A 14,269-nucleotide genomic window follows, 5' to 3' on the forward strand; every position below is an offset into this window, starting at 1 on the left:
AGTAAAAAAAACTTAATAGAGTAAAATGTTAGAAAAACAAAGTTGAAAAAGGAGAAAAGAGAAAAATGGGATTGAAAGTGAAATTTTACTTGATTAAAGTAGGTAGTATTACTCTATTTTGGAATAAATGGACTATATATATATATTTAAATGGACTAAATCTTTTTTGTTTGTTTGAAAAAGGGCTTAAATGGACTAAATCTTCTTCTTCTTCTTTTTTTTAGTGGATGAAAGTAAAATAACTCAGCATGTAATTTTTGTACTCCACGTTATTATGGCTAAAAATACTATACACTCACAGCCCTCATCACACCATCGATCTAAAAATACCATACACTCACAGACTTTAGGCTTTGCTTCGACGAAACAAACTGTCTTAGTACGTTTCTTTGGGCTTTGCTTCCACGAAGGCCGTTTTGAACATATAGCACAAGTCCAAATTGTAAAACTAGTTAATAGTAACACAAGATTGCTTCTAAAAATTGGCAATGCCTTGGAAAGCAAAGACCTTGCTGAGACTGCTGACCTGGGCTCTGAATGGTAACATCCATCCCGCACCGTACCGCAATTAACAGTAACAAAAATCTCTGCATATACCATATATCTATACATTTTTATAACTGTTAAAACTGCACCGCAGTTAAACCGTTTGTCCCGCACCGCTCAATCTGCTGTTACCATTCGGAAACAACACTATTGAACCACACCACCTTGGCTATATTATGAAAATGTTGGCAAGAAAGGTTGTCTAACTTGTAAAAATGGTTATTTTTTTTTTTTTTTCATTAGAGCATAAAATTGTTTCTTACAAACTTCTAGAATTTTCTGTCTCCTAGAAAATCTAGTACTTCAGTTAAACATTGACCGTCCGATCAATATATAAAGACTACATCCAACGGCTGAAAAAAACCAAACGATACAAATAGATAAACTACACTCGACGGGGAAGATTGAACGAACTGTTGGCCCTCTCTCTCTATCTCCCTTATCCCTCTCCGCCACTCTCACCAATGGCCGGTCTACTCAAAACGCCGTCGTTACACCTCACACCGTCTCTACTTCATGCACCCTCTGTGCCCTTCAAGCCCTTCTGCGTCTCCTTCGCCGGAGGAAGGAACACCAGCGTCTCACTCTCTCGCCGAGCTTCTCTCCGCTCCGTCTCCGGTGGAAATTCTCTCCGGTTACTTAACTTCGTACCCTTTGCTTCTGGAGAAGCAGAGACGACCGAGACGGAGCTGGAATCGAGCGAACCCGAAGTCCAGGTTTTTTCGATTAAGCCTCATCTCTGTCTTAGGTAGCTTTTAGAAATGTTAATTGGGTGATTAGGGTTTAGGGTTTCGAAATTGGGATTCTCGTCTACTTGTTTAAAGTCTTAAGCTTTGTTGATTACATTAGCCTCTGAAGGATTCGAATTGATTGTGTTGGTATTGTATGTGTGTTGAAACTCTGTTTTGTCTCAGCTTCTTTGCTTAAAGGTCTAAGCTTTGTTGATTATATTACTCCCTGAAGGATTCGTATTCACTCTATTAATGTGAATATGTGATTGTTCACAGTCAATTGATTATGTTGGTATTGTCTGTGTGTTTGAAACTCTGTCTTGTCTCAGCTCTTTGCTTAAAGTTTTAAGCTTTGTGTGTTGATACTCTGTTTTGTCTCAGCTTCTTTGCTTAAAGTTTTAATCTTTGTTGATTACATTACTCCCTGAAGGATTCGTATTCAGCCTATTAATGTGATTCTTCATGTGAATAGATTCTGATGGTGTGTCGAGACTCTGTTTTGTCTCTGCTTATCAGAAACTGAAATGTCTGTGTAAAGTTGATTGCTTTCTTTCTTCTGAAACCATGGAGCAGGAGACTGATGGTGCTGAGGGTGAAAACGCTGGCGCTGAGGAAGAAGAAGCGGCTGTGACCATAGCATTGCTGAGTTCGTATAAAGAAGCTCTAGCAGAGAACAACGAGGAGAAGATTGCTGAGATAGAAGCATCGTTAAAGTCCATTGAAGATCAAAAATTTCAGCTCGAGGAGAAAGTCGCCACTTTATCTAACGAGTTATCTGTGGAGAGGGATCGGCTGATAAGGATCAGCGCAGATTTCGACAACTTCAGGAAGAGGAACGAGAGGGAGAGGCTAAACCTTGTTTCAAATGCTCAAGGAGAGGTTGTGGAGAATCTTTTGGCGGTTTTGGATAATTTCGAGAGGGCTAAGTCCCAGATCAAGGTGGAGACTGAGGGAGAAGAGAGAGTCACTAACAGCTACCAGAGCATATACAAACAGTTTGTTGAGATTCTAGGTTCGCTTGGTGTTGTCACTGTGGAGACAGTCGGCAAGCAGTTTGATCCAATGGTAAGTTGCTCTTAGCTAATAATGACTTAATCCTATTGAGATGCCTTTTTAGTTATTAGAAAGTTAAAGCGCTCATGTGTTTAGTACTAAGATACATCTTGGGAAAGTTTCAGAACTTTATTGAGTGGTGATGGGTTTCAGTGAGCTGGTAGTTGAACTTTACAAAAAGCCTTTTGTTTGTTGATCTTTCTAGAATCCTAACAACTGACATCTTTTTTATACTTTTGCTTTTTTTTTTCTCTTTGATGTGTGAAAAAGCTTCATGAGGCAATAATGAGGGAGGATTCTGCGGAATACGAAGAAGGTATAGTACTTGAAGAATACAGGAAAGGTTTCTTGCTAGGGGAAAGGCTATTACGTCCTTCAATGGTGAAGGTATCTGCTGGACCTGGACCAGAAAAGGCCGGTGAAGGTGAAGGAGAAGAAGCCATTGCGCAAGGAAGCGCAGAAGGAGCAGAAGCGACTTCATCTTGAATGAAAGACAAAACAAGACAAAGCAGGTCTTTATCTTGAATTAAAGACAATCAAAGACTAAGCAGTTTTGTGGTGTGCGTAAGAGAGAGAGAGAGAGAGAGAGAGAGAGAGAAGCGTCTTGTTAAGATTAATTATTGGCATTGTTGTTGTTGTTACATTAATATCATTTCTACAGAGTTTAGAAAAATAGAACGAGATTTTCTATTGAGATTGATTTTTTTTTTTAATTTAATACTGGAAGATAATGGATTTTGTTTATCTATATTCAGCATGAAAATTAGGTGCAAGCAGAGAAAGTGTTTAATATCAATCAGTGGGTATAGTGGTCAGGTACGGAACAGTGTGTATCACAGGCTCATTACTAAAAGTAGTTATGCTTAGAAAGTACTATGGGGCCGGTTACTGTATTATACGTACTATGGGTAACGTTTGTTGTTCTGGTTGTCAGGGTTATTTGGGAACGTGTTTAAATAGATGTTGAGTCACGAATACACTTTTTCATTTATTGATTCTTCTTAGGATGTTGGGCAATCTCGAACTCTAGAAAAAAACTTACCGTGACACAATTTTAAAGCAAAAACTGGACAATCTTCCCGATTTAAAACCGATTTGGTCAACAAGTCCAGTGAATCCATCTATCTACCACAATCTGTGAGAACAGTACCCAGTAATATGCGATATATGAGTTTACAATTCGGTTTTAGGTGGGGACATGAAATCATGGCCGGCTAAGTATATTACCATAAAAGTAATAGTGCAAAGTTTTATTTATTTGTTAATCAATATTAACTTTGTGTAAATTATAAAAATCAAAAATGTAAAATAGTCAGGTTTTGCATATGGTTAATAGTTCGGTTAATCTGTTTTACTAAAACTTTCTTTTATTTTAGTTCCAATTGGTGAAAAATTACGTAGTCAAATACATAATTCAAAGGCATAGTTTATCATGTGAACAAAATAATAACTTAAATAGAAATAATTAAAATGTATTACATTTTATTGTCACTTAATGTTTCACTCCATATAAGTATTTTAGTAAATAAAAATTTATTTCTATTTCCCTTCTTTTAGTCAAACATATAAAAAAAGTTTTTTTTGTTTAATTTATTTACAGAATCAGTTAGGTATGAACATTCGGGTACTCATTCAGGTATAAATTATTTCTTTCGGGATCAATTTTTTGGGAGGTTTTGAAATTAGGTCCCGCTTGGATATTATAATTTTTGCATGGGGTTCGAGTTTATTCATGGGTCTCAATGATTTTGATTCTAATGTGTAGAAACATAAAAATATCTAAATAACCATATATATCTGAAACGAGTTTGGATATTTGTACCAAAAATAATTTTATTATCCAATTCAGCCTGGATCTTTTGAATACAATTAGTTATACGACAACACATCTACAATATATAATACTAATCATGAAAAACGAATATCAATGTATAAAAACGTAAAAATCAATACCATCATGAGCATGCGGGTCAAGCTCTAGTTATTTTTAAAACTAATGTTTTATTCATGTGTTTATTATTAATATAAGGAAAGCTATTAGAATTTAAAGCTATTTTAATAAATTTTCATTATTTATTAAAATAATAAAGATTAATGATATATCTCAAAATATTGAATATGGTAGTTATACATCCAATCAATTATGATTTACCAAAAGAGTTTAAATGATTTCATAGTTATAAATCATAATTTTTGTAGTTAGATTTTTACTCGATCACTTGCTCATACACTACAACGTGCACATTGACTCATATGTGGGGGGGGGGGGGAGGGTTGATCCATACAATACAAAACACCCATGTTATTTCTGTATGATTCATCGGAGATTGACGGGTGTGATTAGGGGTGGGCACTTTACCCGAAATCCGAAGTGGCACCCGAACCCGATCCGAAAAACCCGAACCGAAATCCGAACCGAAGTAGCAAAATATCCGAACGGGTATTAAATTAGGAGAGATTGGATATCCGAACCCGAACGGGTAATATCCGAACCCTAATGGATATCCGAAGATAACCGAACATATGTATAATTAACCTTATATTTTTAATTTACATCTTTCATTTTATATAAAATATTTATATTGATATTACACATAATTTAAATTCATATGATATACATACAATTACGTAGAAGATGATTTGATATGCACTTAAAATACATGTCAAACTTTTTATTTCAATAATTAACAAAAAGTTACATCCAAAATTTAAAAACAATAACCAAATTAATGTCTTTTTAGTTTGAAAATGTTATGTCCAAATCTATTAACCATTCAATCTATTAAAAATACAAAAAAATAGTTAAGTGAAAGTTATATATTTAAATACAAGAAATTTGAAAAATGAAAATTTTAATTTTTTTTTAAATCTAAATATCCGAACCCGATCCGAAATAACCGAAACCGAACTAAAAATACCCGAACCCGACCCGAAGTACAGAAATACCCGAACGGGTTCTACACCTCTATACCGAAATACCCGAAAATCCGAAATATTCGACCCGAACCCGAACGGGTACCCGAACGCCCACCTCTAGGTGTGATCCCACAAAGTTTTTTGAAAGGGTAGCGGATATAATATTTTTTTTATTATTTTGTCAAAAATAATCACATCTTTTTTTGAACTGTACATCTTTTTATAATGAAAATATATTAATATTTAAATGTCTTAACATCAATTTTGAAAACCTAGAAGACTAGAAAACCAAATTTAGTTAATATATAAAAGCCTAAATTTTTATAATATACAATCTGTAAGATTATTCCACCAAAACATTTAAATTATCATGGTTCTTGTAGTTGAGTGGTAAAGAGACGTGTTTAGTACGCCAATACGTTTCAGATATGATACATCTGCTGCGGCGAAACTAAATTACATGTTTCTGGACATCTATGGATATGAGTATCTGCTTATGGTCCATTGTGATACTCGGAGAAAAAGTATGTCCGTAAACTGCATCTCATATTGAAATTAGTTTAAATTCCTTCATGACTGGATACCCCAGATTAGTTAAAAAAACATTTAAAATCTGGATGACGTGTGGAGACCATCTTTTGTATTTTAGGACCATGCATGCATTGTATTGACTGTATACATGTACAATTAACCAAAATGATTTTCAGTTCTGTCTCGGTTAGGCTATCGTTTCCATTTTTAGAAACGTGTTAACCAGAAAGGAAGCGAAAAATATTGGTGTCCGGTTATTTGTTAAAAGGTGTTATATAAAGTATTGGTTTGTCAAGGAGTAGAGTTATGGTTTAATAGAAACCGGTTCTTCAAGTGTTACCAATCGAATGGCATCAACAACTTATCTCTCAATATGGTTTGATAGAATCTAGGATTAATTGGTTCTAGCATCATCCAAAGTCTTTTCCTCACCTGAGTTTTCTGTTTTATTCTATATCCTGTAATGGTTTTAAATCTGCTTCCTTGTATTACATTTAAATCATCCATTGTGAAAAAAGGAGTAGAGTTATGACTTTGACGGTGGGAATTATTTGTGATGAACCAAGAAAAGATGCTTAAACCTAAATGCTGCATCAAAATAAGCAAACCGCCATATGCCACGCGGTTACCCGTAGAGGAAAAACGCTAGTTACTTACATTTACTAATTACAAAAACTGGTTTTGGATCTTATCAACGGCAAGAAACAGAGTTTTAAGGTGCATATTTGAATTCGTGATATCTCCCTCTGATAATCAAAATTTGGATCACGTTCATTTTGTTTGGGCTTAAATCTTTCGCAGCTTTGTATACTTTATCTATCGTGCTTTTTATGTCTTGCTGAATGAGTAGTGGAGAGCTAAAATAGAATAACATGGAAAGAAACTTTAATAATGCAAGGGATAAATAGTTCGTTGATAATTGACAGTAGTTTGTATTAAATTGATTACAGTTTTGTTTTTCAGTTAAAAATATGAATTTGATGGATTTTTATATTTGGCGTGGCAACTGGCATATGGTTCACAGAAGTGGTAAACATGTTTCATGTAAAAAGTTAATTCAACACGAAAACAGACTAGCTCCCAATATACTTTGGATCAGTTAAATGATTTACAGAGATAAATTTGTCTGTACTTTTTATCAATAATTAACCAACCCTCTCTCGTCATATGAGAAAAGGTTTAGGGTTTTAGTGGTTTAAACTTATGGGATGCATGAACTTGCAATTGCAGATAAACATTTTTTTTTTTAAATATAGAAAGGCAACTCTAAACACATCGAAGGCAAAAAGACTAGATAACAATAACGAAACAAATCCAAACAAAAAAAACAAATCCAAACTACGCCTGATAAGAGAAATAGAAACGAAAACAGACGTACAGTTAAGTAGCTTTTGATTTTTAACGTCATTTTTTATTTTGGTAAAAAAAATTTGGTATGATACTTACCCTAGTTATGCTAATTATTTATATTAATACCATTTAATTTATTAATCATGATTCATGCAAAATACATTGCTTTCATATCATGATTCATGCATATTATCTTTTTACTGCTTATTGGTCCTACTACACCTATACTCTATATGATTAATTATATATGTCTTATATACACCCAACTTAAGCATTAACATATGCATGAAGGACTGTTGTTAATTAGTCGCTACGCAAAATGGTCCTGAACCTAAGTTTCATATTCATTCATAAATACCCAATTGCACCACAACAGTTAAGGAGAAAAAGAAACATATTAATTTTCAGAGAAAAAAAATCTTTGATGATGCTTTTTTTTTGTAACAAGGCTTTCTCTATGATAATGTTCATGACCAACATATTGCTTGTGAGTTGTGTGGCTAATATACTTTCCAGTATAAAACTAAAGGAAACTTTCAATAATGCACTTTTTCCTGGAAGTTAGAATACCATCAATCAAATCATTTTTATTATTTTGGTTTCAATGATAATAGCGGACTAGATCTTTCTATTATATTACTTTCCTGACTTCCATCTTTCTATTTTCAGACTACGAAAAACTTTTTATAATGTAAATTCCATTATATAAATAAAATAGTTACGTAATACAGTAAAAACTCTATAAATTAATAATATTGCAACTTTGATATTTTATTAATTTAGAGAGTTATTAATTTACAAAAAAAATTCTTAGAACTTTTATATTTTTATTGATAAAATAAAAAATAGTTGATTTTACCATATATACATTAATTAAATTTTAAAAAATAGACTTTCATATTGTTTTATTATATTTTTGGTGTATATTTTTTATGCTTCACAAAATGCAAAATGTGATTTTAGATATAATTGTACTAAATATTATCAAAATATATTGAAATTTTAAGAAAAATAGAGATAATTTCATTATGAATATAAAACCAACAATATAATGTGTAGATTGATTTTATAAAAAAAAAAAATATAGAGTATTAATTTATGATTTTAATGAGACCATATATTTAAAATAGATCAACTTTCTAGAAATTTATTATATTATTATTTTATCGATTTTGTGTCATATTTTGAACCGGTTCAACACGGGATAAGCAATTTATTAATTTATAGTGTTTATTAATTTATCTAATATTAATTTATAGATTTTCTACTCTAATAAAATATACCATATTGTTGAATTTACAAAAGTTTGTAAAATCAAATCTTAACAATTTAATTACTCGAAAGTACCTTCAATTCTATATTTCAAGATATATTGAAAACAAAATGAGTTTATTTAGTTATTGCAGTGATTTAGTTCCTTTTGGGCCTGCATGAATTCGGTTCTCATGTATAAAAACCTAATAATATCCAAATAACCAATGTATCTGAAACGAGTTCGGATATTTGTATCAAAAATAATCATATTACCTGATTTGTTCTGGGTCGTTTGAATACAATTATCTATATGGCAGCACATCTAAAATATATAACACTGATTATGAATTTTTTTATTAATGTATAGAAACGTAAGAACCAGTATCCGCACGGACGCGCAAATCAAACTCAGTATATAATTAAATTGGTGCAAACATATAAATCAATTTTATTAATCCAAACAATGTTATTTTTCTTTTTGATAGGATATATAATTAAATTTAAATAATATTAACAGACATAATATATTTTTAATTTTAATGTCTATTAAATGATGTTTTTTACTCATATGGTTTTTTTCTCATTTGTATCATTTATAGCAAAAACTTTAAATTACTAATAACAAAATTGATATTGTGGGATTAATTTTTTTAGTAATTTATAATTTTTAAAAATTAAGTTGTCAATGTTTGTTCAAATCTTTTATTAAAAAAATGTTCAAAGTAAATTTTAAAATTAAAATATTTATGTATTTTATATGGTATATAGTTTAATTAAAAATAATATATATATATATATATATATATTAATCTTAATTAATTAAATTAGACTTTTATTTATATGATTTTATAATCATTTATATTTTTTCATAACATAAATTTTATACCTTGAATCACAAAATTTTAATGTGAGTCTTTTAACAGTTTTGGTAAAGTATAACATATATAGAAAAATTTAAATTTTATTATATGGTTAATGTGGTTGTTTAATTTATTTTAATAATTTAAAATTAAACAAATATGATAAAAATACACTAATTTTTATTAAATCTTTATTATTCAAAATCATTTATTGTCATATATAGTTTAGCCACATTAGGCAGTTTCGTAACTTTTATTTAAAAAAATAATAAAACACATTAATAATAAATTTATGGCGAGTTTAATAAAAAAATTATTATATAATTAAATGTACCAACATATTAATGATTTTAAATATCATTCTATTGATGACACGTGATTACAAAAGGAAGTTGTAATGTTTCTGGATTAATATATAGGGAATTGGAAAAATCTAAAGTGATTATTCATTTGATATATTAATTTTGTACTGAATTAGTGATCAACCATAGATTGTAAACTTAACGTTTCGGGTTGACGATTATTGTCTTGATTGTGACAAATCGGTTATCACATATCTGGTTACAGTGTTGGGTGATTTAATTTTGAGTTTTTGTTTATTTAGGTTAAATTTGATCACTATATACGCTGAAAAAATAAGAAACCCAATTGTTAATTTAATATCATATTATACAAAGACAAAAATAAGATTTTGATCGCAATCAAATTTAAAGATGCAAATATTTATTGGCAAATACCAAACAAAAACGAGGTGACACGGATATATGAAGATGTGCTCAAGAGGTTGTCTACGTAGCTAATATGGTCTCCAATTTCTTCTTCATTTCTTCAATGGAACCACCTACTCGGTCCGGCCATTTTTATTGACACGAGCAGAAATATACCATTATCATTATAAATAACAATAAATGAAACTAATAAATACCAATAATACCAGGCAGTAGACACCATCCATACCGGTCTCGACGCTCTTCCATCTTCCACCGTCCACACCAATGACAAATTGATCTCTCTCTCTCTCTCTCTCTCTCTCTCTCTCTCTCTTCTCTCTCCTCTCTCTCATCTCTCTCTCTCTCTCTCTCTCTCTCCTATCTCTTTCTCTCTCTCTCAGTCAACCTTCTGTTCTATCTCTCTATTTGGAGTAAAAATTTTTGAAAATATACTCGCTTCATTAGGTCTTTTTCTCAGAAAATATGTGTGTATTTGATCTTCGACTTAAACTGCTCCTGAGCGTTTAAATTTACTTCTTAAACCATTAGAAATGAATAACAAAATTCTTACATGATCTAGTTATCAATTTAAACATGTGAATCCTTGAATCAAGAATCATTAACCAATTATTGTATTCCAAATAAGTTTATTTATGGAGCGACAATATGGGTATGGACTAAGGTAGAAATGGGTTTTTGTTAATATGCTGTTCCTAAATACTTGATCCTTCGCTGTTATTAAAATTGCGGGTCAAAATTGTATAAGAACAGTTATTTCAAAACTATCTGCTAAAAATAACCGTGGACATTGAATAAATGGAAACATAAATTGAAAAAAGTCGGAAGATAACAATCTGTCTTAAAGGAGGACATAACAATCTACCTCAAACAGCCTATTTTACTTAGTGACTTGAAAACATCTACATTAAAAATAATCACACCACGAAAAATATATATTCAAAGAACGGATGGTCAGATACCCTACATTAATTAGTAATCAAGTTATAAATTACACAACACTGAATTAATAAAAATACAAGAAACAGTAAATTGTTTTGTCATGGGATGTTGGCTAGTATACTATGCAAAAATGAAAAAACATCTACGTCTCCCCGTATACCACCTAATCAAAAGAATACTTTTTCGATTAAAGCCGAGAACGAAGGGAAAGAATCAAACATAACGATGTTCATGAATAAGTCAGGTGCACATAAAGTAAAATGAAGCGAATAGGAACCAAGCAAACCTCCCACTCAATCTAATTTATATTCAAAGACAACATCACTCTATCGTTTTTTTGAGATTAAGTTAATCATCTCGTGATCAAACAAAACCACAAAACTAAATAGTTGTGCTCTAAATGTACAAAATACACATCCGATAATATAAATGTTTCCAGAACGTCACTTTTGGTCACAATTATACTTAAGAAATGGTTGATCATGAAACAAGGTCCAATCATATTACTTTATTATTCGAACTGACTGTTTATCCAGAATTATCTTGTCCAATTGTTAGTGAAAAATAAGTCAGAACTTCGTAAGTGTATCAACAATGTAATGTATGTTACATTGCCTTCACTGTAATGTTTATACAAAAATACTCTACTTGCTTTACATCTAAACCATATATCTTATACTTGGGTCATAGTTCTATTAATCAGGTTTGCTTACAAAATGTAACATATAAAAAATATTTCTATATAGTGAAAATCGACAAGTAATAAAAAACGTAAGAGTAATATAATAAAAAATAAAGATTGGAAATACTTTAATTGTTGGATCAAAAGAGTTATGCTGATAAAAAAAACCTTTTTTCATATGTTTTACAATGATTAACTAAATATCCAGGAAAAAAACAGAATCCATATGGAATTTCTGGTTATATTATGGCATCTGTTGATTTTTTGCTTAAGTGGTGGTCTTTCAATATGACTTACCCCTGTCAATACCGAGGAATCATTATCTTAAGATATAAAACATATAAATAGGTCCCTTATTATATCTACTATATAGCAATACACAGTCATAGCTGCTCTTCCGGGTTGGGAGAAATATACCACCCTATAAAAGAAACACTATCCCGAACATAATTTTTCAGTAATGCAATTTTAGCAATCTTTAAAAAGTGTACTGGCTCAAAATGATTACTGCTTCTCTTCAAAAAACCTATTCAAATATGCCAAATATTTAGTGTAAAGTCCTGTGAGTTACCAAATTTTCGATATTAAAAAATTTGAAAAAATAGATAATGTTGCCAATGACTAATTAGAATGTACATTCTAATAAGATTATCGCTGTGTTGGTTAGACATTCAAACCAAACAAGTATGTTGATTTGTAACATCATAATAACAAGTCACAAGCAGTTAAAACATATTCTCAGACGCAAGTTCCGAACTAGGAAACTTCTAAACGCTTGGAGATTATAATTTTGGTAGAGCAATGTGTTACAGCATCATGTTATATAACAGGTCGCGAATCCAAAATGATACAATCTAGAACATTATTTTGTTAATGAATTTTAGTAATTTGTTTGTGCGTACATGAAGCAATGCTAACAATGATCGCCGCTAGAGGTAACTACTTTGAAAATGTAGTAAAGAATTAAAAACAAAATATGCAACATATATAAGAAAAAAAAGAAATAACAACACGATAGATATGAAACAAGTCGTATACAAATCTCTGTCGGATATTAGTCTATAAAGTCGGTCGGCTCATCATTGCATACTCAGCGTCCACGGTGAAATCCACGGTATTGGGATGGCCCACATTCATACTTGCTCTCAAAGTCGCTGTTTTTTGGGCTTATGAGATCTGGAGCAGGAGATTGTTTTATAAGAAGGTGAAAGAACAACAACACCTCAACAGAAGTACTACGAGGATATCCAGGATAGGAAATTCGTATAAGAGCGTGATGTCGCGAATCGATAAAAGGACTACTTCCTATCAACGATTGCTCCTTAAATTCACATCGAGGACACACATACTGAGGTTTCTCTATAGGACTTTAACCCAGGTTCTCTATTAGAAAAACATCATCTCTTTTTTTTTTTTTTTTTTTTTTTTTTTTATCATCTCTGTTTTATCGTCATCATCAATTTGATTTAATTTTGACTGAAAAACACTCATATTCATAGATGTTTGGTGCATCTGAAACATGAAAAACAATACATTGGAATAGCAATTAATAAAGTTTGCTAGAACTAGAAAATAACATTTTCAACAACAAAAACTACCCACATGTCGCTGCATCTACAATGTAATACTTGACAACCAAGATATTCAAGTTATAGACTTCTGGCCAGAAGTTGGATGGATGAGTCATAAGTATAAGAATGCACGTAAAATAAAGAGAAATTAATCGTACTAAATAGCTGAAAAATACATATCATAATTAAAAGTCGTCTTTATTGTTCTTAAGAAGTTAATGCAAGGATTAGTAGGACAAGAATAAAAACAAAACAGATGGAACGTATCCAATTGAAACGTGGACACATTGCTAGGAATGAATTGTCACAAACTTATATTCATAACGTGTAGCTAACACGGGTCCCCCGTTTACTCTCGAGTCATCGAAGGTGTCTCTAAAACATCGCGTACTGTGTGCTAAACGGTGCGTAGTTTGTTTAACTATTTTCGGAATACTAGCTGCGCTTCTATGAAACGGGACGTATCTCTTTGGGTTTCAGCTTCTTCTTTTTTTTTGTTGACGAAGTTTTTTAAGTTTTGAGGACAAATTAAGGGTTTAAGAGTAATTACCAAAAGAACAATCAAGGAAATTGTTTAAGAAATTAACAATATTTTTAATTGTTTAAGCATTTAAAGGAACCTTTACAGAAAGCCAGGCCAACTATTGTCGTTTATGTATGACATGATTAACCTAACCTAAAGCAAAAGCATCTATTTGTTTCACTATTGGCCATTGTTTTTTGACGAGAGAGATATATGCTCATTTTACTCCAAAAGTCCAAACTTTTGATATTGGGGATGCATGGATTTGATGTTTATTTTCAGCACGTGGATAACACCTACAAGCTTGATTGGCTCTCCTGGAGTCTATGTCATATACTTTTGATCTTTTAAAAGGTTATATATATATATATATATATATATATATATGTGTGTGTTATTTTTTAACGACGTTTGTTATTTGGAAATCAACAGCAAAACAAAAATCCATTCACATAACTATTCTTTATATTAATAGATTTTCCAATGTCAAAGAACATGAATTATTGTAGATTAATGAAAATCTATATGCAGCAGAGTTTTTAGTTTGTATGTATGTTAAGAGTAAATTTGTTCATCAGAAAC

The 14,269-nt window shown here is 31.2% G+C and overlaps 1 protein-coding gene across 1 annotated transcript; it reads left to right on the top strand.

Annotated features, from left to right (window-relative positions):
- The first annotated feature begins 939 nt into the window (after positions 1-939).
- Positions 940-3,078, top strand: LOC106387744 (protein GrpE). Its single transcript, XM_013827654.3, has 3 exons — positions 940-1,262; positions 1,851-2,342; positions 2,601-3,078. The coding sequence occupies exons 1-3, from the start codon at positions 1,011-1,013 to the stop codon at positions 2,814-2,816; spliced, it is 960 nt and encodes a 319-aa protein (XP_013683108.2). The 5' UTR covers positions 940-1,010; the 3' UTR covers positions 2,817-3,078.
- The last annotated feature ends 11,191 nt before the right edge of the window (positions 3,079-14,269 follow it).

This window comes from Brassica napus, chromosome A10 (assembly GCF_020379485.1).
Source record: "Brassica napus cultivar Da-Ae chromosome A10, Da-Ae, whole genome shotgun sequence".
Classification (NCBI taxonomy): Eukaryota; Viridiplantae; Streptophyta; class Magnoliopsida; order Brassicales; family Brassicaceae; genus Brassica; species Brassica napus.